The following is a 25300-nucleotide window of genomic DNA, read 5'->3' on the forward strand; positions in this document are numbered from 1 at the left end:
ACTGTGTGAATATCTAGTTTAGTTGCTGTATTAGTTATCTATTCCTGTTTAGTTGGTGTATTAGTTATCTATCCCTGAGTAATAAACAATTACGCAGTTGTGTAAAACTCAAAACCAACTGACTCAAAACAACAGCATTTATTATCTTACAGTCTCTGTGGGTAGGGATTTGGTGTGGTTTGCCTGGGTCCTCAGACTCAAAGTCTCTCATAAGCCTGCAATCAAAATATCAGCCTGGCTGCAGTCATCTTAATCTCAAGTAGGGGAGGAGTGGCTTCTGAGTTCACTTACATGGCTTTATTTCCTGGCTGCTTATTGGCATGAGACATTAGTTTCTTGCCACATGGACCTCCCCATAGCAATACTTGTAATGTGGCAGCCTCTCCAGAGGGTTGAGAGAGACAGAGACTGAGAGAGACAGAGAGAGAGAGATCACAGGTTTTGTAACCTAGTCTCAGAAGTGACATCTCATCACTTTTACTACATTTTCACTAGTTCCAACTCATACTCAAGGGGAGAGGATTACACAGACATGAAATTTAGGAAATGGGATCATTGAGATCCGTTTTAGAGACTTCCTACCACAGTTTCCAAAGATTGTAGACAATACTGTAAAGTAAGTGAGATATATCTTTTCTTCCCTTTCCGTTTTTGATAATTTTCTTCTTTATGGAATTCTCTCCCTGGGTGTTACCTCTGGTGTGAAATGATGCATCTCCTTCCCATGACTGATTAAAATTCGCTTTGAGCTATTATCCCTCAATAGGTACTTGTTGAAGTAATCTTATTTTATGTGCAAGACATTTGGCAAATGCATTGTGGACAATGAAAGAATGAGTAACTTAATGTACTTCTTCCCATTGAGTTTGCACTTGAGGTGCTTAAGATTGGATAGAATCTGTGGAAATGATTCACTTAGAGTTAGTGACTAATTATAATAATGTGTTATCTTTTAATTATGCCTTAGGTTTCAATGACTTAGAATAGAAAAATAATGTATCATGGGAGAATATCAGGTACTGTGACCTGAAAGGAGTTACTTTTTGGCAGAGACCTTAAGAAGGCCTTGCTACCACCATTTGGCAACAGTCCACTCCAAGCCTCCTTCCATGGCTTTGGGGTTTTATGAATGAATGTATTTTTTGAGAACCCACAGAACATAGATAAATCTCTGCTAAAGGAGTTAGAATTTATGTGGAAAGAAAACACATAGAATGATAATGTAAGACAATATATTGGGTTGGCCAGAAAGTTTGTTCGGATTCTTCATCTTAGAGAAAAACCCGAACAAAATTTTGGCGAACCCAATATATATGAAAATAAATATAATGAAAATTCAGTGGATGGATTTTTTAAAAATTATATTTGAAAAAAAAAAAAAAAAAAGAAAAAGGGCTTCCCTGGTGGCGCAGTGGTTGAGAGTCCGCCTGCCGATGCAGAGGACACGGGTTCATGCCCCGGTCCGGGAAGATCCCACATGCCGCAGAGCGGCTGGGCCCGTGAGCCTGCGCGTCCGGAGCCTGTGCTCCGCAACGGGAGAGGCCACAGCAGTGAGAGGCCCGCGTACCGCCAAAAAAAAAAAAAAAAAATTATATTTGACATTTTTATTTTAGGGTGCAAAAACAAGCAAACAAACTGCTGGCTGGGATGGTCAAGAAAGTGTTATTTGTTTTGAATCTGAAGTATCCTCATACATCCTGTGATTCAGGCCAAGCCTACTCTGGCTTGCATTTTTAATATCCCCTTGTGGTAGGTTGAATAATGGTCCCCCAAAGATGTCCACGTCTTAATTCCCAGAACTTGAAAATATGTTACCTAACACGGTAAATGGGACTTTGTAGATACATTTAAAGGATCTTGAGATGGGGAGATTGTTCTGAGTTACTTGGGTGGTCCAATGTTATCATAAGGGTCCTTCTAAGAGGGAGGCAAGAGGGTTAGAGTCAGAAAAAGAAGATGTGAAGGTAGAATCGGAAATTAAACTGGTGCTCTTTGAAGATGGAGAGTGACACTATGAACCAAGGAAAGTAGGTGGCCTCTAGAAGCTGGAAAACGCAAGAAAGTAGATTCTTTACTGAAGTCTCCAGAAGGAACACAGCCCTGCCAACACCTTAATTTTCAGGTTTCTGGTCTCCCAAACTGTAAGAGAATAAATTTGTATTGTTTTAAGGCACTAAATTTGTAGTAATCTGTTAAAGCATCAATAGGAAATTAATACACTCCTTATCCCCGGGGATTCCACTCATCCACCACCAGGCTAGTTTGCTTAATCCTTCTAGGTGGTCCTTTTGGGTCAACTACATTTCAAGATGCACTTCTTCCTGTGCAGCCCACATCTAGTCCTCAGAAATGTGTGTGTATGTGTGTGTATGTGGGTGGGGGGGGTGTGCTTTGGGGTTAAGGAGTGAGAAACAGGGACAGGCTTTGGTGCTCATGTCTGAAGATGCCAAACATCCTGAAAAACAAAGATACTGTACTATACACAAAGAAGATAACAAATGTTGGTGAAGATATAGAGAAATTGGAACCCTTGTACACTGTTGATGGGAATGCAAAATGGTGTAGCCAGTGTGAAAAACAGTATAGAGATTTCTCAAAAAATTAAAAATAGAAGTACCATGTGATCCAGCAACTTCACTTCTGGGTATTTATGCACAAGAATTTAAATCACAGTCTCAAAAATATTTTTCACTGGGGCACTATTCACAGCAGCTGAGATGTGCAAAAGATCTACATGGATGAATGGATAAAGAAAATGTGATATGTGTACACACACACACAGACATACACACATACATGTATACACACAATGGAATATTATACAGCCTTTAAAAAGAAGGAAATCCTGCCAAATGCAACAAGATGGATAAACCTTGAAGATATTATGTTAAGTAAAATAAGGCAGTCACAGAAGAACAAATTCTGCATGATTCTACTTATATGAAGTATCTAAAATAGTCAAAGTCATAGAATTAGAGAGTAGTGGTTTCCAGGGGTTATGGAGAATGGGAAATGAGTTGATAACCAACAGGTGTAATGTGTCAGTTATGTAAAATGTGTAAGTTCTAGAGACCTGCTGTACAATGTTGCGGCTACAGTTAATAGTACTGCATTGTGCACTTAAAATTTTGTTAAGAGGATAGATCCCATATTAAATGTGCTTACTGTATATAAAATGATATATATTTTTTTCTACCCAACATGTCAATAGTGCCCCATTAAGAGAAGATGCTTTTCAATTCTGGCAGAACATTTCTTTACAGTATTTTAGCAAGACCTGATGCAACTCCTTGCTTGAGGATGTGGGGATGCTTGTCACCATAGCATTGTTCTTAGCCTTTGGGCCAAGCTAAAATTGAGAAGGATTCCAATTTTAATATTGGGTTATACATAACTACTGCATTATGTATTCAGGATTCACAATCTAGTTTTGGGGATGCTGGAGGCAAAGGAATAAAGACTAATCTACCATCTAAAAGTAACTGCAGGCAGTTCTTACTTTGCATGCTACTGTGTTAACTGAAACCAGTGCATGTTGGAACCAGAGGAGCTGTGGCCTTGCTTTACACAGCAACTGAACTGCCACAGAGCCATGCAAAACCAGGACATAGTTCTTATATTCACCAGATTTGGTTAACACTGTGTCGTGCAAAGTGAGGACTATCTGCATTTATTGCCTGGAGGGCTTCATTTAAGAGAAATAGCCAAATTTCTTTGCCACTGCACTAATCTCAAGAGACTTAGAATTCTGTGCACTTTGGAATTCTTATCTGGCTGTGTGGCTCAGTTGAATGCTCTCATTTACATCTGGGAGGAATAATAAATAAGGAAAAATAAGTTTCAGAAATATTAAAGAAAGGAGAGATCCGAATATAAAATATTCCAATTATATTTGATTTACTATATCTTATAAATCAAAGCATATTTATTATAAACTTTGATACTTGATATTAGTTGGGTTTTTTGGGAACCTGTTCAGTTGAATAGAAGAAAACAAGACTGTCTATAGAACATACACCGACTATAGAGCATTCTGTCATTGACTAAATCTCCAGGTTGGACGTCTCTCACACTATGATATAATCTCAATTAGTTTAATTGCATAATATCAGTACATGTTATGCTCTGATTTCAGTCAGTTTCATTTTCTTTTATTTAATAGTATTTTGAGAATGTGATATTGATATTGCAAACATTGATTCATATCAGAATCCCGGTAGCATCGATTGAAATGGAGCTGCTCAGAAGAAAAAATAGAGAAATTATAGTCCTCTTGCTATTTCTGGTTACCATTATAGTCATCATTCTTTACTTCAAAAACAGAAGATAGGAAATGAATTTAAAATCTATTTCCTATGATTTAGAACTTGATAAGTTTTTTTCTTAAAAGAAAATAGCAATATAGAGGGAAGTTGTCTGCATATCCCTTAGATTCCAATTAGACTTCTTTCTGAAAATTTTGCATATCTTATTTTAGATAATGCTACTTATTACTGTTTTATCTAGTTCTAATCTCTCTACCTGATTCCTACATGACTATTATTTCCAAAATTAAGGTATTATCATGAAGTACTTAATATTTAGCTGAAAATCCTGTGCCAGACTTGTCTGTAAGTGTGAACTTAATGGATTTGAAAATATTTCATCTGCTTTCTTGCCAATTTCTCATGATTACCTTGAAAAACGATATATGTTAATTGGTCTAATACATAAAATTTAGACAGATCTGGTTAGATATTTGTTAGAAATATCTGTAATATACATATTTATTTTTAAATAGACTACTTGCCCTATTTTTGTTTTCAGTTCACAATCAATTCTTCCTTGTAGTTATTTATAAATCAGAATGATACATGTCTTTAAGGTACTGCAGTCAGTGGAATTGCTGATAGTGGTTGGAAAAGAGATATATTTTATTCTTTCCTCTAAAAAAGTCACCTCAGGATAATATCCAGTTGTTTTTTTTTTAACCCAGTAAAAGTTTTAGGCTATTATTTACTGAGTTAAACATAAAACCTGATTTTTTAAAAAGGATGGGATATTGTATTTTTTCCTAGATATCTACTTGTGTTTTGTGTCAGGGAAAGATCAAGCATCATATAATTGAAGGTTTAATTGTAAATTAAGATCGCAGTAATTGAGTCTGACTCTCAAACAATAAAGGCTGATAGATAAATTTCCACAAATTTTGTGTACCTAGGATCATAACATTGATATCCTCTTTTAAATGTTGGATCCTTCCTCTCAATTGCTATAGCACATTTCAAACAGGCTTAAAGCTGCCCACCATGGTATATAAATATGTGACGTCAGATAACACAACACTGAAAGAGGAGTAAATTGTGTATACATTCATAAATTTTATACAAAAAAATAATTCTTACTCTACAGCAAAAAGATTCCTCAAACTTTAGTAGGGAGAATAAAAATTATGTATTTAAAAAATACTATTGGTGAAAAATTTATAAGAACCAAAGTCATAGAAATGCATCAAAATTATAGGGATAATTGAGGAGGTAAAATATGAAACTTAGGATATCTTGCCTTTCAGGGAAAATACATTCTAGAAATTTAATGGAGATTCGTACCTAAAATTAATCTGTATGTTGGTCTCATCTACATGCATGCTAATGCTTATCTGTTTCAATGTATATCATTATGTAATGTGTCCAAGGACTATCTTTATTTTATACATGTATAATCTAATCTGTACCTGTGCATTATTCCATGCTTAATAATAGCTACTTTTAATTGATAATTTACTATAGATTATCAACTTAACTTTCCATGAACAATTGTAATTAATAGTCCAAGGTCCTCCTAAGATAAGTAGTAAGACATAGGTTGACTTATTTTACATGAGGTATATAAAGCAATTTGCCCAAGGTCACATAGCTAGTAAGTAGTGAAGCTAGGCTTGAACCTGTTCTCTTGATCACTAAGATATTTCTTCTTGCATGTGTGTTACATCTTGTAGGCTTGAGGTAGAATTAAAGGGCTGTTGGCTACTCCTCAGCCAGGTTCTCTTGGGATGATTGGTCCTCTATTGTGTTAACAAAAATATCTGATCATCAGTCTTGCCATCCGGAAGTTTAAATTCTGCAGTAAACTCAAAGATAATCAGCTTCTCAATGGCTGGTATACACTAACCAAACCAATATATATCCAGAATGAAAATGTACTAATATAGGATAATGAACATTTCAAAGTGATCCCAAGTACTACTGTCAGCCAGTCAGCTTGTCCTTTCCTTATAGGAGTTCATGGGAGGATTCAATATAAATTTATGAAATTCCTTTAACATTTATTGGTCATGCTTTGTGATAACTACCGAAGATACAGAGATGGTAAGTGCCTCACTGAGCTAATTTAGCCCTCAAATGGATGGCAAAGACAGATGAGTAGAATGACAATTATAAAATGATGTGGTAGAGTTGTGAGTGGGTTAAGTGGAAGATGCTGTGGAAGTAACAGCAGAACCATCACCCCAGCTTGAGGGACTCAGGAAAGTCTCCTGAGAGGAGGTGATGCCTGGGCTGAGTCTCAAAGGGTAAGATTTAACCAGAGGAGGGAGGGGTGTCTTTCTAGGCAGAAGGATCTGTGGAGCAGAAGCATAGAAGTAAGAAAACACTTGACACAAAAGGGAAGTACAGGGTTCATTATGATAGAGAGTATAAGGTTTCTTTTGAGGAAGTGGTAAAAAGTGAAATAAGAAAAGTCTAGAACTATATAATGAATGACTTCATGCATAAATATGCTTGATATGTTTTTCATCCTAAAAAGAATAGGATCTTATTAAGGATTTTGAGTATAGGAGTGACATATACATATTTCCATTTAAAACACATCATTCTGAAGTAGTGGTTGTTAAAGTTTAGCCTGCCTCAGACTCACTTGGAGGGCTTGTTAAGAGTTTCTGATTCAACAGGACTGGAGTAAACCCCAAGAAAATGCATTTTTAAGTTCCTAGGTGACACTGATGCTACTAGTTTCCAGGTCACATTGTGAGAAACACTTCTCTGGAGAAGAGATTGTATAAGGATGAGAGTAGAAAAAAAGAACTCAAAAAGACACTATTTTGGAGAAATCCAGGAATAGGGGAAAAATAAAATGAGGCTTTGAACTAAGGTAGTGAATGGAGTGGATGATGAAAGGAGGTAGTAGATTGAACTAAGCAGATATCTAGAAGGAAAAATTGACTGGCTTGGTATTTGAATACCAGAGTGAGGGAACACTCTATTGACCTCCAGAAATCTCAATTGACTGTTTATTGGAAACGCCAAAAGAGATAAATGCTGGGAGAAGAAATTGGATGGAGGCGGTTGCCCAGAGTAATGGCAGAGGAGGAGAGGAGATGAGGTCTGATTTGACCATATTAAATCTGAGATAACAAGTACCCATCAATGTGTAAAAGTTGGCAAAAAGGAGCTGAGTCTGAGTCAGGATTTAGCAAAAGGTTCCCTTTATCACCTCAGCCATATGGAAGGGAATAGACAAGAAAAAAAAGCAGCACAAAAAAATCATAATGGAAAGTGCTTCAAAGAGGGCACTCCATGGAAAAGGCAGAACCTTAAATCTCTTTGGTACTTTCTTCAGAAAACCCTATTCCATGCAACACTGACACAATTATGTTTTTGATACATATTAGATTTCCTGTCTAGGTTTGAGTTTGAAAAGGATACTTCGAACTTAGAAATATATAACAAAAATCTTTGGAATTTTACTTTTTTGCTAAATCCAGTGGCATTAACGCTCTTATCTGAAGGTCAGACAAGGATATTCTTTTTTCCATCAGAGAATATCCACCTCACCTGAGAAAAATTCTGCTTGCAATTTTTTTCATTTCTTCTACAAATATTGAATAAGTATGTTTTCTGCCAGGTCACTATATGGCATGCCAAGATGTCCTCCACATTTATTTCCACACCTCCACTTACTCAAGAGAGCATAATAGTTAAAAATCATTGCCTCTGAAGTTAGCCTGTTTCGCTTTGAACACTTAGTAGTTAATGTAACCTTTGTCAAGTCATTTAAACTCTTGAAGACTCAGTTCCATCATCTTAAAAATGGTGAAAATAATCAGCTAATAGAGCTGGGATGCTTTTTAATGAGGCAATAGAACTCTCAGCATGGCATCTGGTACAGTAAATGCTTAATAAATGTTAATCATTATGTTACCCAACCAAGGTCTTAGGGCAGACTTACCCAGTGTGTGTTCAAAAACAAATACAATTCCAGCAACATGAAGTACTCAGACTTACTGTCACTTTATAAAATTTCCCTTTACAACCCCTATATGTTGTAAATTCCGCACCTTATTTCTCTGAATTCTTCCTTATGTTATTCTTCAGATTGACATTCTGAAAGATCCTTGAAGTCAGAGAGGATGTCATAGCGTCTGGATTCCATACACCAGATTCAGTGTGGTGCCTTGTGCTTATTTTGTGTGCAACGTGCATTTGTTGACTAAATTGTCTTGTCATTCTCTTGCCCTACGAGACTCTGAACTCTTTGAAAGCTGTGACCTTGACTTATTCATCATCATGCTCTCTGTGTCCAGCACAGTGCCTCAGTCATAACAGATGCTCAGTCATTCTCATTTGAAGGAATTAATTGTGTGGCTCAGGGAAAATTCAGATTTGGGCTGGACTATACTTCCAGTAAGAGTGTAGATATTTTCCTTTATTAAAAAAATTTAAAGAATGACTAAATAGGGCTCTTTCTGGCTTCCATAAGAAAGACGATTTATTGGTTGTGTGTGTTTCTTGCTTCTTCTCTGCCTCCCCGGAAATTTACCCTGTAAAGTTGCCAAGGAAACACTAACAGCTTAAGCCTGGTAGAGGAGGAAGATGTCTCATTAATAAACTCAGCTTCATTATTTGGATGCTTGCCTCAAGGAGCTGGTGTTCTGGGATGAAAGATTGTTTCCATTAAGCCTTATGTAAGAAACTGAATGATTTTTTAAAAGAAATTTTGTTTTCTGACTGTTACTCATTGCCAGTGCTATGTACCTACACACTATGAAATGTTACATAAAAATAAACATTACTGATTTTTAGTTTAATGTTTTTGAACTGTTTATTAATGCTCAGCACATATGTTATATAAAGTTATCAAGCACTGATGTATTTATTGTGCAATAATTAGGGTATCAGGTCTTTAATTTGAAGTATTGACAGTATTTCACCAGAAGATAAACTTAATGTATTGTTTATTATCTATTAAATCATCTTGTGTATTTTCCTTCTTATGAACTAGAAACTCTGGGATATATAGAAATGTATTGCCTCAAGATAATATAGAGTTGAGTGTCTTTTTTAAGGAGGATATCTCATTAGTGATGTATAATGGAAAAAAATGTACACTGTGCTTGGGGTTATAACACCCAGGATTTCAAAGCTTCTTTGGAGCATTTACCAGCTGTGTGATCTTGGGCAAGTCATTCATTAACTTGTTCACTCAGGCATTCGAAAAAGATTTGGTGTACAGACACTATTACCTTGAGCCATGCTTTCAAAGTGATACATTTATACAACAATTAGAAATCCTTCATCATTTGTACACTCTGAGACTTGGCTTTTTTAGGTATAAAATTATATTACCTGCTTCACTCATTCAGTCAGTCATTCATCCATTCAAAAAGTACTTGTTGAGCTCCATGTGTGGCAAACTGCCCTAGAGGCTGATGAGTGGTGCTCATCCCTTGCTGAACTCCTGACAACATTGTTCTTTTACCTTTACTCCTTTGGGCTTGGAGTGGTTATTATGATTTTCCGTCAGTCTCCATGCTTCACATTCCGCTGGATCCATTTAAACCCTCCATACTTCTATAAAATATCCTCTGATTAAATGCTCTTTTACATTGTTTTCGAGTTTGCCTTTTGTTCCCGGGTAGACCCTTCACTGATTTAGACAGTTAGTTATATTCGGCTTGTTTTTCGCACAGCAATGGAGCCAGTGTGGCTGGGTGGCATGAGAAAGAAGGATATGGCAAAAGACAAGATCAGTGAAGTGGGCAAAGCCAGATCATCACAGGGCTTGCATGACTTAGTAATAAGTTTGTATTTTGTTCTAAGATTAGTGGGAAACCATGGAGGGGTTTGGATCATGGGAGTAATCTGATTTAATGTGCATTTTAAGTAGATAGCTCTGACTGCAGTGTGGAGAATATATGAGGAATGAGGATACAAGAACAGATGCAGGGACAACAGTTAGGAAGATCATTCTTTAGCCCAAGGGAGAATATTGTTGATTTGGTCCAAGGGATCAGGTTGGTAGTAATGCAGGTGGTAAGAAATAGTCTAATTCAAGCCATATTTTAAAGATAGAATTGGCAGGATTTGCTGATGGATTTGGACCTAAGAAACTGGGTACATGGTGATGTCAAGATGGACAGTACTGGGACAGAAACCTAATTTGGGGGAGGTTTTCAGGTGAAAATCAAGTTTGATTTCGCATTAAGTTTTAGATAACTGTAATACACCCAAGTGGAGGTTGTAGGCAGTGTAAATCTCTGAGGTTAAAAGGAATCCAGAATTCATTAGCATACATGGTACTTAGGAGCCATGGTACTAAATAAAATTACACAGAAGGTGAAACTCAATGGATACTAAGACAAAAAGTATTTCAAGAAGGGTGGAGTGGTTAACTGTGTCAAATGTGACTTAGAGACAAGAAAAATGATGATGAACATTGACAGTTGATTCAGCTAATTAGATGTCATTGGCAGCCTTGATAAGAGGGGTAGCAGTGATGTAGCGGGGACAAAAGCCTGCATCGAGAGAGAATGGAACGTGAGGGATATTTGGGGGGAATTTTTCCATAAAACAGATGAGAGAAATGCTTAATTTTGATATTTTGAATATATGAATTTTGTAAACTTCTCTATAAACATAAAATATCTCATCATATTTTTAAAGACCTTGAAACAAATTTTAAATATAATAATTCAGTAAATATGGTTGATGTTTTCCTATTATATTGATTTCACTATACTAATATATTTTTGATAGATTGTTTAGTGCATGAAAATGTACTCTATATTGAAATATAATCACTTTCCTCTAAAGATTTTCTAAAATAATTGCAAATTACAAATATGCATAAATCAAATTTCAAAATACTCATAGCTGGTAACAATATTGTAATGCTTTAAGTATTTTCATATTATGTAAAGTGATTCTTCAGAAGAGTAGTACTTGAAAACTTGATATTAACTTTAAATGTAACTATTAGGTTTTAAGATATTCTGGGTCTGATGGCATGTGCAATGTTAGATTCAACTGACTGTTTAGAATTTTCTATTCTTCATTTTTAATGTATTTAATACCCAAGCTACCTTAACATCTTTTCCTTGACCGTAACTGGCTGATCGTACTCTTCAGGGATAAAAATAAGGATCCAGCAATAGCCCTGAGTGAAACCTCAACTTCTCATATCCTCCTTTTTCCTACCTCCACACAGAGGAAGCAAGATTTACAACATCTGAACTTAATGATCTGCAGGGCAAACCACATGATTAATCCCTATAGCTCCATCATTCAAATTGTCTGTCAAGGGAAAAATATGTCAACTTTTAGAGCAAGGGAAAAAGTTGCAGATGGGCAACAAACAGCATCAGTGCAGCACAAAGTGGAGTTTATTTTAAACCTGGGTGGAGGTGATACCCATGCTCCAGGCTGCCCTCAAATCTCACTCTGCTTAGAGCTCTGACACTGACTGCTCCACTGCATCTGTGGCTCGCCGTTCCCAAGCCTTAAGACTTCTGATTCATGGGTCAGCCTTGAATTACCAGGTTTCCATCTCAGAAGCAGGGTTTTCCCATATTAAAAGAGACTGACTGTATACAGCTTGTGTCAAGGACTGCTAATAACCTCGCTCAGGTATTTGAACCTTGGAGAGGGAAGTGAAACTTTCATTACCTGAATTTTCTTTTTAAGAAGTGAATTGGATTCCATCATTAATAGATCCTAGTTTATTTGGTTCTGTGTAGATAACAGCAGCCCGTATAAAGGAGGCTATATAATGTTGATATTAAGCAGCAAGCTGTCCCTGAGCAGGGACAGGTGTCAGGTTGGCTTGCCACACTTCTGTAGATTTGACTGGGAAGGAGACAGTGATTCCAAATGGATTGAAAGAATATATTACATATACAGCATAAACAAAGTCTCCGTGGTGTCAGCTTTCCACACCCCTAAAAGGTCCAGGACTAGGGTGAGACAAGTAAGGTACTTAGGGCACAAAGTTTAAGGAGTCATTCACTCTCAGGATTGTACAAGTGTCAGCTTGTTTTTGCAGATGTCTAAGAATGAGGTGCCTAGGGTATAACATTTAAGGAGGCACTCACTGTCAGGATCCTGCAGGGGCAGGATCAACACCTGTATGACCCTCAAAATGAGTGCCTCCTTAAATTTTGCACCTTAGTCACATCAGTAGCCTAAATCCAATCCTGTATGTGGTCGCTAGGCCCACAGGACAACACTAAATTGGATGAGCCAGATGACAGACAACAAGAGTGACAGGTTGCTCTGCTGGGGAGGAGCCCACTCCATATTGCACCTTAGCAGTTTTATAGCCTGTAGATGGATCTGGGGATGGGGGAGATGAGTGCAGTGGAAAGTTCCATGCCTCATTGGTGCCAGGGAGGAGAATGAGAAACAGCCATGTGTAAGGTCTTCATGACTTGCTTACCTGGAGGTCCACAGAATATTCCACCAAGACATGGGCCAACCTAAGGTTAGCCTTGCCTACATGGCCCATGTGGATATGTGCAAGGTCACCAGGGCGTCAGGATAAAGCTGTTCTCCTACAACTGGTATTAAAGACATAGGTTTGGAGTCAAACAAATATATTTTGTAACCCCACTTCTTAATAGCTGTGTGATATTGGGTAAATTATATAAACCTTTTAGCCTAAGTGAGAAAAGAAATAACTACTTTATAAGGCTCTTATAACTACCCTATAAAACTGTTTATAATGTATATAAAGCATTTAAAGAGTGCCTGCATGTAGTAAATGTTCAATAAGTAGTTATTATTTTATTAGCTATTAAATCTAAATGAATATGGTGTACAACATAGTTTTAAAAAATTCCATAACGTAGTAAAAAATCAAAGTTTGTTTTGAATGTTTTAATCAAACAAATAACATTATTACAGTAGTAAGTTTAAAAACCATCTAGGAAATCAATGTTTTTACTTTTTAGTGTCTCCCTTTTTGTTATCTCTATAAAAATACATGTAAATAACAAGATAGACAAATTTGTCAAAGATTTAAGTTATATTTTGTAGATAAGATATTTAGCAACCATCAGAAAGACTGACTCACTTTCAACTATTTTCAGAGTTTCTCAAGGGATTTATTTCACCTATTAATTTTACAACATAAATGCATTCATGCATACTTATGCTTGTTATTCACATCTGAAAATTTTTTTTGAGTCAAGTGATAGATAAGCCATGTTTAATTTGGGCATCTGTCCAAGTAGGACACTCTCTCTCAACTTACACTCAAAATAGAAAATAAGATTAAAAAAAGTTTTTTTAATTAAAAGAATAAACAGGATAAAAGAATATATCTGTATTCTCTTTAGAGCCATGAGTTCATAATTTGCTTTAATTCAACTTGTTAAAAAACAGAAATACCAATGCCTTTTCCATTCATCTCCAAAATTCTATTGTTGCTTTATTTTTTTTCAAGACCATGACTATCATGAAAAGTTTAAAATTTTACAGATCTGAGCATTGGCCCAACTTTTCTACGATGGCAAGAAATCATGGTAGAACTTTTAATTAACAAGATGACAAAATGCCTCAACTCAATTGCTAAAATATTTTTTCTCTGAATTAATTTCCCTATTACCTCTCTGATAATGTCATCAGAAATTCTATTGTTAATATCATTTATATGCCTTTCTATGAATAACGAAGGTATTAACTCAAAATGTACTTAACACCTTTTTTTTGTTCTTTTCATTTAAAATGTGCTTGGAAGAAACCTTTCATGTGAATAGAACTTTGTTTTTTGTCATAGTCATAACAGGAGTATTATCAAAAAGTGAAAAGGGCTGTGTGTTTTATTTTCTGTTAATCTAATACTTTAGCCATTTTATTACCATTTTATTTCACTCCATGAAATTCTAAAACAATTTTTAGATTATATTTTAATCTTTGGATTCAAAAGGAATGCTAATTTTGTTTGCCAATTTATAAATATGTTTCATGCTTAATTTTATTGTATACTGACATGATTTACTTAGATAACAATAGAAATGTTAAAGATCACGTAAGATCAAATAATTTAGATGATTTGATTGTTTATGGTATGCGTGGTGTTGGAATAAAGAATTTCAATAGGATAGAGAGGGAGGGCCTTTTCAAAATAGACTTAATATTGCAGACATATTAATTAGGATCTTTTAGTGTTTGGGAGCCAGAAACTTATCTTAAAGTTGCAGGCAGGGAGAACATCCAGTTTCAGACATTGCTCAAATGATATTATCAAGGACTTAAGACACTCCCATTATATCTTATAGAATCCATATTGCCTTAATTCTCTGGCAGGCCCCTACAACATTTGAAACGATTTTTATAAGCCTCTTTTAGAACTAGAATGGAGAGGGAAGAAGTTCCTCAAAGGGATGCTGGGTAGGAAAAAATATTATATACAATATATGCATTACGAAGAAGACAGTAAGTTTCTTGGCAAGCATTCTTGTGGTTGCCTTATCATTCATGGCCCTTAATAAAATATGCATGCAGAAATTCATCACTCATCAAGTTCCTGTTCAAAGTCAGCTCCTTCAGATGGAAACTTTCACCACACCATCCCTTCCTTCTTCCCTGCCCTGCCTTTAATGTTTCCTGCACGTGCTCATTTGAGTCCCATATTTATTGTTAAGATTCCCCATTTTTGAGATACCAGTGAAATGATGTAATTGAGTCCCAAGTGAATTAGTAGCATGTCTTCTTAATGATATCCAGGTGTTGGCTGTTTCTCTGATCATAGATATTTAAATTTCTTTTCCTTCTATCTTTACTCAATTATCTTTCTTTCATCTTTGATTTCTTACTGAAATACATTTCCCCAGGTTCCTCAAACCTATCCATTCAACTAGATGCAAACAGATAAGAAGTGGCCAGGGTCACAAGAAAGAAACTTTTTAGCAAAAACTGTAACTTATCAATTTAGCCCCAAGCTCCTATTCATCTACCTATGAGCAGACAGGTTTTTTTGTTGTTGTTTTGTTTTTTCGTTTGGGAGGAGTGGGGGGATGGTTTAAAAATTAAAACAGTTGCAAACATTAAAGTCCTGAGAGATTTTACTTAAAAACCTAAAATTCTAGCTTCTTTTGAAAAAGCCATATGATTAGTAACCCTGGGACCAAAGCCGTACAACTGATAAGGCTGAGCTCTAGTTCCTAAAACAGCACACTTGCTCTCGAGTTTGTCACAGCATCACCCATTTCTTCATTTGTGATACCTTTGTCAATTGTAATCATTTCTCAGGCATGATCTACTGTGGTTGCCGATTTAAGATTAGAAATCAATCCTTATAAAAGAATAGCTAATCTGTCCATATCTGTTAATAGTTTCATCTTCTATGTATAGTAATAGAGTGAACTGTAGATAATTAGATTTTTTTGTAGTTTAAGCATTTTCCATGGGTTCAGTATTTGCAAATAATATGTTAAATTGCAGTTTCATTAAATTTCTTTTTTCTGTTCTGCCCTCACTTCAGCTTCTTAGAGAATGAAACATCTGCTCCCACCTAGAGCCATTTTCTTTACATATTTCAAGAATAATTAGTCTGTTTGTATTTTTTTCTATTTACAGATTATACAGAGTTGGAGAAAATATCTAGATTTTTAGATATGACCATTGGTATAGCATTACAGTGTGTAAGATTGTCTCAAAACAAAACAAAAATATAGCTGAGTGCCCTAACTTTGTAGCTAAAGAAAATATTACACTGTGGGACTGGGAAATTCTCCATGCTGTTGAGTGGCATTTTACAATCAACACCTCTCCCCTTTTCAGGATATCGAATCCCTAACAGGAGGGCTGACTGGTTCTAAGGGGGCTGATCCACCGGTAAGTTAGATTCTTCCTTAAATTTAACTATTGACGAAATGAATTATGTACATACCAGATCATCAGAGTTACTTGTATACAAGTTGTCATACAGGTAACTTTTTGAAATAGTTTCTTTCAAAACTTTATAGCTATTGCAGTAACTAATACAAAAATGTGAACTTGCTCTGAGGTGTCATTTAGTGTTTTAAAAAGTTTTAATACTCATAAAATTCATCTCCATACGTTGATTCTAAAAATAAGAATAAAAGCTTCATTAGTATGTGTAAACACCTTATGTCCTACTAACGGGCTACAAAAAAAGTTAAAGCTTTTTGGAACTTGAGAGTTTACCATTGTAAATAAGTGTATGATTTCAGTTGCAATATACTTTCTAGTTACTGAGAAAAAATTATTTTATCAGCCCATTTTTTTCACAGTATTGATTCTTGATATTGCTGTTTCTTTCCTGCTTTACCCAGGAAGCTTCTAGAAAATTGGAGAAAGTGCTTGAAAGTTTTAAAAGATTATCATTTTTAGGCAATAGCAAGAGATTGATAGCCTAGTATTGGAACATTGTAGGCCTTTCTGTGATGTCTGATTTCAGAAAACATTGAGTAAAACAACATTCCTGTGATTTCATGCTTGAGGCACAAACATGAGTTCATGGTGTATATCTAAAGTAATAAAATTCAATTTATTTCAACAAACAGCCAATGCATAAATTTGTATCACTGCTTGCTTTTCACTTAGCACTGTGAGGTTTAATGTGGAACACACAGAATCCTGTGTTGTCAATTTTTAGCTATACTTCATCTAGGCATCTAGCTGAAGTATATAACTACTTTAAGACACCACTGAAGTGTTAAAAAGATAACTTTCAGTTGTAGCTCTTTCTCTCCTGTCTCACTCTCATGTGTCTCATGATGTTGTCTAATCTTCATAATGCTCCTAAAGTAGGCCAAACAACATATTTTAGTCCTTTCCCTTCCTTTTGTTTTCATTGTCTAAATTTATGCAGGAAAAAAAATGTACTGTCTTCAGATAGCTGCTTATATTTAGTCCCTGAACCTATTATACTGCAGCATAAGACAAGATGAAATGTAAGTCAGTGTAGTAGTGTAGGTGACTGCTTATGTGATGTAATTTCATCCTGCTGCTTTGTGTTATGTTTGTGCATAGCATTCAACTCTTATTAGAAGAATAAACTCATTACCTTTAAAATACCTCCCCCACTGTTCACTGATTCCTGAAAGAATTCTGCAATTAGAGATAAGTTGGTTTTAAGAGGATTTGTCCCTTGTTCAAAACTAAACTAAACACCTCTCTTCTGCATGTGACCATAAAACTCTTACCTGCTATTTACATGTTAAAATAAATTAGTTTATCATATCCTTTCAAGAAAGCAAGTTTCTAAACATGGAAGATTGAGTCAGCATAAATCCTAGTTACTGAAAGAAGCCCCTTACAGGGGAAAAAGGTCACAGAAAGGAAAGATGGTGACCTAAAGGCGAACTTAATCAACTTAATTCCCAAAAGCTAAAAGTGAACTGTATATTTGTCTGTATTTTTATACTACATGTGTGTATGTCTTTTTTTCTTTGGACATAATTTATAATATTATGAAGATATAGGTTCTCTCTTGGCCATCCCTTACCATGATGATGGGTATTTTATACTGCTACCTACATTTTCTGAAATTCAATGATAGGGCTTACTTTATAACTTTTTGTAGAGTGGAAAACATCACACAAATGCCAGAGTACGTAGGAGCTAAGACAATCTAGGGTGTTAACAGTATACATACATTTAGTGTTTCCCACTGTTAAAGAGATATTGAGAGGATATTACCAAGAGCTAGGTAATAAAATCACTTTTTAATCCTTTATAAAGCTTATATAAAGTAGTCTAAGTATGAAGGTAAAATGGTAATGGTGTCTAGAGTTGCTTCAGTCATTTAAGAATAAGGCTTTGAATTAAGCTATTGTTTTTGCCCCCATTAGAAAACTGAAAGTCAGATTAAATTATACATAACCTAAGTCCATTTGAAGTTTCATATTACTTTTTCTTTCTTTAAAAAAAGGCCTTTCTAATAGATTATCTGAATACTGTTATCCATTATCCATTTCTAAAGTTGTGTCTTTTTTATAAATGTTGACAGTGTATTACTAAACCCATTCTATGATGAAATTTTCATTGGTAAGAAATTCAAGTTCCTATAATTTTTTCTCATTGAACAGAATATATAAAGTGTTGAATGAATGGTCTCTCACAAGGATATGTAGCTGTGGAGTAATTTCTTTACCAGTATAATAGAAATATCAGATACATCTTTAAATATAAATGGTATATTTAAATATTGAAAAATTTTCTGTGGGTAGATATAAATATTATTTCTGAAGCATTAGGAAAAAGTGAATTTTGCTTTTTTTCAAATAGTAAGCATGTATAAAAAGTTGTGTCAAATTTGCAAATGTCATTATAAATAAATTTGCATATCTGGTAAGAATAAATTTGAGTAACTCCAGGAATATAGTTTGCATTAATATTTTTAACAATATGTTAAGTACGTTTTTTGAAAATTCAAGAACTCTCAGTTTTAATGCTAATAATGACAGAGAATCACTCATTCATTATTTTCAGGGGCAATTCAAGAAGTTTTATAATGGCTTTCTTCTGAAAAGAATTTCAAAAAGTATGTTTTTAAATTTGTAAACTGGAAATCAGTTGCTGCTGCAAATAGAACTTGCAGACTTTTCTAAATCACACAGTTATCTTAGAAAATAAACCCTTCTATCGTTAAGAAAAATATGGCCCATTATGTTAACTTAAAATTGTCTTTGAAAATTTGTATCAAAGATATTCTACATTCTGCATATATTTTTCATTCATAAAAATTAGATCACAGATTAACCTCCAGTGTAAAAACATAGCATATATTTACATATAAAAATAAAATAGATAATTAAAATCTGAAGGGTAAAATATCATTATTAAGTGCTTTTTTAATATACCATTTTTCTATAGTGTTTTAAATTTAAAATATTAACATTATTAAAAATGAAGAGCTTGTGAAATATATAGGTGTCAGGGATATCCCTCATTATCAAGTTGTCAGGTCATCAGGCCGGCCATTAGGAAGGCCAGGGTAAGGTCTAGGTAACTCAGTTTCTGATAGCCAAGGTAATTTTAGATGCTGAAAAACAGGTATAAAGCATGAATAGTTATACTGCTATACCAGCTGAACCTGGTATCTGGAGAGCTGTGGATATGCAGGTCCATGTGGTACCAGTAGTGTGACAGATCACTGTCCTGTTTGAGCCCATGAGCTGGCGACATAGAGGATTTGGAACCTCAGCCTGGAGCCAGGATTTGTCACAGACTGCGAGCTAGGTCTAAGTCTGCAGGTGGGTTTTAGTAGCTCAGCTGGCTTGGCCACAAAAGTTAAGTGTCGTGATACAGATCTAAGCAGACTAATGCATACCATGAGGGGAGTTTCTCTTTGTCATTTGGTTTAAGAAACTTTCTGATTATAAACTGATATAAACTAGCTAGTTACTTTCCTATTATTTCTGATTCTTTTTGAGGGTTAATATGGACAAAATCTAATAAAGAGTAATGTGGGACAAACCCTAGACTATATGAAACAAATTCCTGAACATACTGGTCAAGTGTCGAAGTGTCCTGATAGTTCGCAGTTCTATTATCAGTGTTTGAATCAAGTCCACCTCATTGCCTCATCCAGGACTTACAGCAAGAATGCCACTGGGGCTATTCAGTTCCTCCCTTGTTTTTCTTTCTATTTGTTACCCCGGAGTGAGAAGCTCTATAAATTTGCTTCCTACACAACTTAGTATTTTAATTGTTCTAAGTTTCCGTTATTCAAATGCTAATGGTTCTCTTTATTTCTAGAGTGTGATGAATAAGTGAATATGCATCTAATTGGTATCCCTGGGCTTGATATGCACACTGTCCTGAACATTCTCCAGCTCTATTAATTCTTTCCCCACTGAGGAACCAGAATTGTACATTCCATGTTTTCATACTTTCTGTTCTCATTTTAATGGTCTTCCTGATGGTTCTTAGCAATTTGAGTAAACACTCTACAGAATTTAAAACAAATTCAATTTCCTGAGGGTGCTATTTAGACCAGGTTATATATTTTTCATATTGTAGATAGCATTAAAATTTTAAAGTCTCCAAAACTGATCTTAATTTGATTATTCAAAAAATGCCAATGTTCTACTCACTTGCTTCAAAAGATAAGGGAATAAAATATGTGAGTCTGAATTTTTATCTAATTTAATTTCTTTCAGCCTGAATGTTATATTGTTGTATTACTAACTTTCATTCTCGTACTTGTTTAGTCAGAATTCAGTGTATATTTGAGTGTATGCTGTTTGCTAGACATTTGTTTAGGTTTTGGGAATACAGTGGTAAACAATTCACAGTTTCTTATTTCAGAATCTTACAATATAGTGGAGTAGACAGGTTGGTAAAAACTAATTACAATATAATGTAAGCACAGGATGAAATGAAAATAAGAAGATCACGTAATCCAATTGATGGGAGTAAAAAGGGGCTGGAGGATCAAGGAGGGCAAATAAAAGAAAATAATGTCTAATTGTAGAATGAGTTGAAGTTTGCCAACTGAGAAAGGTGGAACATGGAATTTTAAGTAAGGAAATACTATATGCATAAGTTAAAACTTAGAAAATAACTTAGAGTGGCTAGAGTATGAAATAAGCTGAAGGATGGGAGGTGGTGGTGAGAGAAGGTAAAAGATTAATCCAGGGCAAGAAGTAAGAAATTTCATGGAAAAAAAATTGTACTCTATACTAAAGAACATGAGGACCCATTAAAGTCTTTAAACAGGAGAGTCACTTAATCAGCTCTGTCCTTCAGAAACATTTTTCTGACTCTAGTGGAGAGTGATTTAGAGAAACAACTAAGCAGGAAAACCATTGAAAAAGGCTCTTGCAGTCATCCAAAGGAGGGATGACAAAAATGATAATGGTGATTTTTTTTTGTCTGTCCTACTACATTATAAAACTAATTGAGGCAATGTCTCAGGGGAAAGTCAACATTTTATTTTGTTTAAAACAGTAAATTTTTAGTATGAGCCTATCAAGTGACAGTGAGAATGGAGAGGAATAAACTGATTCATGAGCTATTAAGGACTTAGTGAACACACAAGAATAAGTGGTTGTTTGGAGGAAGGAGAATAAAACTTATTGAAGAGTCAAGGATGATTTTGAACTTTCTAATTTGGCAATTGAATAGATAAAGGTACATACATGAATCCCTTGAGGGTAGAGCATTTCTGGAGGGGGGATATTGAGTTCAGTTTTGGACACATTAAATTGAAGTGACAGAGTTGGGAATATATGAATGATTTTGGAATTTAAAGGTTAGATATCATTTATAGCCATTAATTTGAACATGTAGAATAGTTAATTGACACTGTTGGATCTGATGAAATCATTCCAAAAAAATGTATTCTGAATGAGAAGATAAGAGTTCAGAATAAACCCCTGAGGAAGAAAAGCATTTAAAGGTCAGAGGAAAGGGAAAGGGAAAATTAAGAGGAAGAGTATTTCTCAAAAAAGATAAAACAGGTTGGTTACAGGAAAGAATACCAGGAAAGTTTGTAATCATGAATGCCGAGGTCAAGAGAGGGTGGTGAAAAGGGTTATTAGCAGTTTCAGGATGTTGAGAGTTCAACAACAGAGTGCCCCACTGAAATTTAGCAACAAGAGGATAAAGGGTGGTCTAGGTGAGAATAATTTTAGTGGAGTAATTCAGGTAGAATCAAGTTTCCAGTGGCCTAAGAAATTAAATGGAAGGTAAGAATTGGATTCAGTGGCTAAGGAAACAATATCTAAGTGTTTAATTATGAAGGAAGTGAAAAGAAATAATAGCCAATATAAGCGATGAGGCTGAGAGACAATTATTTTAAGGAGAGAAAATTTGAGTGTGTTGAAACATACGGAAAACACATAGAGAGGGAAAAGAATTTACTGAGGAAAGAGAGGTTAATTAATAGGTCATTCGATGAAGCAGAAAAAGATGGACTCCAGAGCATGTTACACAGAAAGAGAAATGTCGCTTCAAATGTGAAATGGAAGTAGAAAAAAAGAATGGAAACTGATGCAAACATTTTTGTAGGTGGGGATCTTAAAAAGTTGCAAGAGTTTCCATTTAATCGTTTCTGTTTTCCCCACAAAGTTAAAAAGACCTAATTAGCTGACAGTAGTGGGGAGATGATGGGTTAAGATATTTCAGGAATATAGAGAAGATGCATCTAGCCATTATGGATTGTGGGAGAATTAGGTAGACCATAGATGGATTAGTGGAAAGTGTTGGGGTACACTTGTAGGCAGTGAATTTGTAGTGGTTATAAATAAACTCAAAGGTGTGTTTTCTTTTCCTCCAACAGTGCTCTGTAGCCCAGGTATGGGCGGGGGTGGGGGGGATGCCTACAGTCATTTTGATTTCAGGCTGTGGTTCTGCCAGTCAATTACTGTGGAAGGCCAATGGAGCAAGATAATTGAGAATATTAGCAAGAATGTCATAAAGTCTAAGCTGAATAAGAATTTCAGTGAAGGTAGGAAGGGATTGATGAAGCACAGTATTCAGGGTCTCAATAAATTTGAAAAACAGGGTGTAGGAAGAGGGATACAGAATTGTGGTGAGAGGGTAAAATGCTTGATTTAAGCATTTTAGGACCAAAACATTCCCAGGTGCTGGTAAGACCCAAGTTATGGTCATGGAAATGAAGTACAGAGGGAATGAAGCTCATTGGAACTGATGACATCAAGGAACTGAGAGGCCAGTTGGATGGATTATCTATGTGGACCCTGCAGTCTTTTCTACCTATATTTACTCCCTTGATAATCCTAGCCTGTTTTACAGCTTAAGTGCCATCTAGACACTGATAACTGAATAATTTACATCTCTAGACTGGATCACTCCCCTGAACTTCAGACTTGTATATCCAACTAAATATTTGACATGTCTACTTGTATATCCAATATGAATTTAAAGCATAATGAATTAAAAACTGAGCTTCTGGTCTTTGTCACTCTCCACAAACCTCCTGCAGTTTCCCACCTAATCAATTAATGGCAATTTCATGCACTGTTTACAAAGTTAAAACCTTAGAGTCATCCTATGAGTTCTGTCTTCATAATTTGTTGATAATTTAACCAATTTTCGGAAACACCCCTACAAAATTACCACCTTGATCAGAACCACCATCCTTTTCATACGTCCTTTTTCAGTGAACCAAGCAGGATAAATTTCTTAAAATATGAGTCAGATCATGTCACATCAAGGCTTAAATCATCATTGGCTTCCCATCAGAATAAAATCCCCAAAGCCCATGGAGTGGTTTCTAAGACGCTTCATGACTTCTCACCTTACAATTCCTCTAGGAACTCATCTCATACCTTCCTTCCCATAGTTCATTCCAACTTGATATCCCTTTACCTGGGTATGCTGTTGCTATTATTCCTTCTGCTTACCATACTGTCTCCACAGATAGCCCCTAAACCTACTCTCTCACTTTCCTTGGGTCTTTTGTTCAAATGCTAATTTATCAGAAAGATCATCCAATATTCTTTTCTCTGCCCCTATGTGTTTATTATTTGTTTTCTTCTACTATAATATAAACTCCATATAGTCAGAGGCATTGTCTCTTTTGTTCACTATTATATTCCAAAGGTCTAGAATAATACTGTCATGTGAGTTCCTCAGTGTATATTTGCTCAATGAATAAGAACTAATACTCTCAAACACATGATTTATATGATCATATTTGTGTACTTAATGTATTGATAAGAACTCTAGCAGAATACCTTATGGAGAAAGGGATTGAGGCTGTTATAATAATTCTGGAATGAGATTACACAAGTGTACTTCAGATTATGGTAGTGGTAGCAAGAATTAAAATAGCAGAGAATAAAAACCTTACAAAGGCAGTATTAATAGAATCTTCCGGTGGGAAAAGAAATAGGACTCAAGGGTAACTACAAATATTGGCCACTGGGAAAAATAACAGCAGTGCAAAAATCATAAGGATATATTTGGATACTGAATATCTTATTTATCTTGTTTAATATCATTAAATATAATCCCTTTGAAAGCAGAAATTTCTGCCTGGTTTATAACTACACTCCAACAAACAAATGAATGAAGAAGAGGAATTTAATAGGTCTTCAGATGGAACAAATGGAAACCAAGTATTGAAACTTTCAATAAATAAGAAAGTAAAAGATGTGAAGTGGAACTTCCATTGTTGATTCAAAATTTTACTTAGAGCCTCAAAGCATAGTACCATTGGTGATAAGCATCTCCGCATTTCATGAAGAAGTGCTAAACATACCCACAGACTTACTAGTTAATAATTACAGTAGTATCAGTCCTGCCACTGTGAATCACCACCTTTAGCCTCTCTAGGTGAAAACCAGAAAGGACTCATTAGCAGAATTTCAGCCGGTAAGAAGTAATGCAGGGTTTTTACACTCATGAAGAAGAGAAGGGTGTCCTTCTCCTAAGCCAAATGGGAGTGGACCCAAAGGAATGACTCATAGAAGAAGGCAGTGTAATCTCTGTGTTTAGATTTTATTCAACAGCTATATCAGCGGGCAATTCCATGGAATATATGTAAGGCAAGGGGAGAAGGAAATTAATGTGTATCCCTTAGAGTTTGAAGATATACACATAACAACTGAATCAAATGTTTGCTTCCTATGTGCCGGTGTGGATAGGGGATAGGAAAGAAAAGAATCAATAACTTCATTTTAATTATTTAACTTATCAATATTTTTAACTAGTCAACTAGTCAGAATAGGTACTTAAAATTTTGAAGTCATGAATATGTAGCCAAAATAATGAAAGATAGTTCGTATGCAGGAATTTTGTCATGAGAGAAATGTAGTGCTTTGTATATATGATACGAAAAGATTTCTGTGTTAGGTAATTTCCTATTCATTAATGCATTACTGATTAGACCTATTTAAGCATCTGTATTTCAACACAAACTACTTATTTAGAGAGCACATTTGAACATGGTTTCCTATATTCAAACATTTAAATCATGTTTAATATGAAAGTGAGCAAAGAGATATGAATTATAGACTAACATCCAAAAGTTGGGTTAGAATAACACTGAATGTGGAAGCACTTTTGAGATCTCTCAGCATATTGTTTCACTGGTGATTAATGTG

General features: G+C 35.2%; 1 protein-coding gene across 5 annotated transcripts in view; it reads left to right on the forward strand.

Annotated features, from left to right (window-relative positions):
- PPFIA2 (PTPRF interacting protein alpha 2) overlaps nucleotides 1–25300 on the forward strand; it is a 473000-nt gene that overhangs the window by 68288 nt on the left and 379412 nt on the right. For 4 of the 5 annotated variants that reach the window (XM_065886832.1, XM_065886826.1, XM_065886827.1 and 1 more), the window contains one exon: nucleotides 16038–16091. The exons of the other annotated variant lie outside the window; for it this stretch is intronic. In XM_065886832.1, coding sequence (XP_065742904.1) covers nucleotides 16038–16091 — 54 coding nt within the window. The remainder of the gene's footprint in view (nucleotides 1–16037; nucleotides 16092–25300) is intronic. 5 annotated transcript variants of the gene reach the window in all.

Source organism: Phocoena phocoena, chromosome 11 (genome assembly GCF_963924675.1).
Source record: "Phocoena phocoena chromosome 11, mPhoPho1.1, whole genome shotgun sequence".
Classification (NCBI taxonomy): domain Eukaryota; kingdom Metazoa; phylum Chordata; class Mammalia; order Artiodactyla; family Phocoenidae; genus Phocoena; species Phocoena phocoena.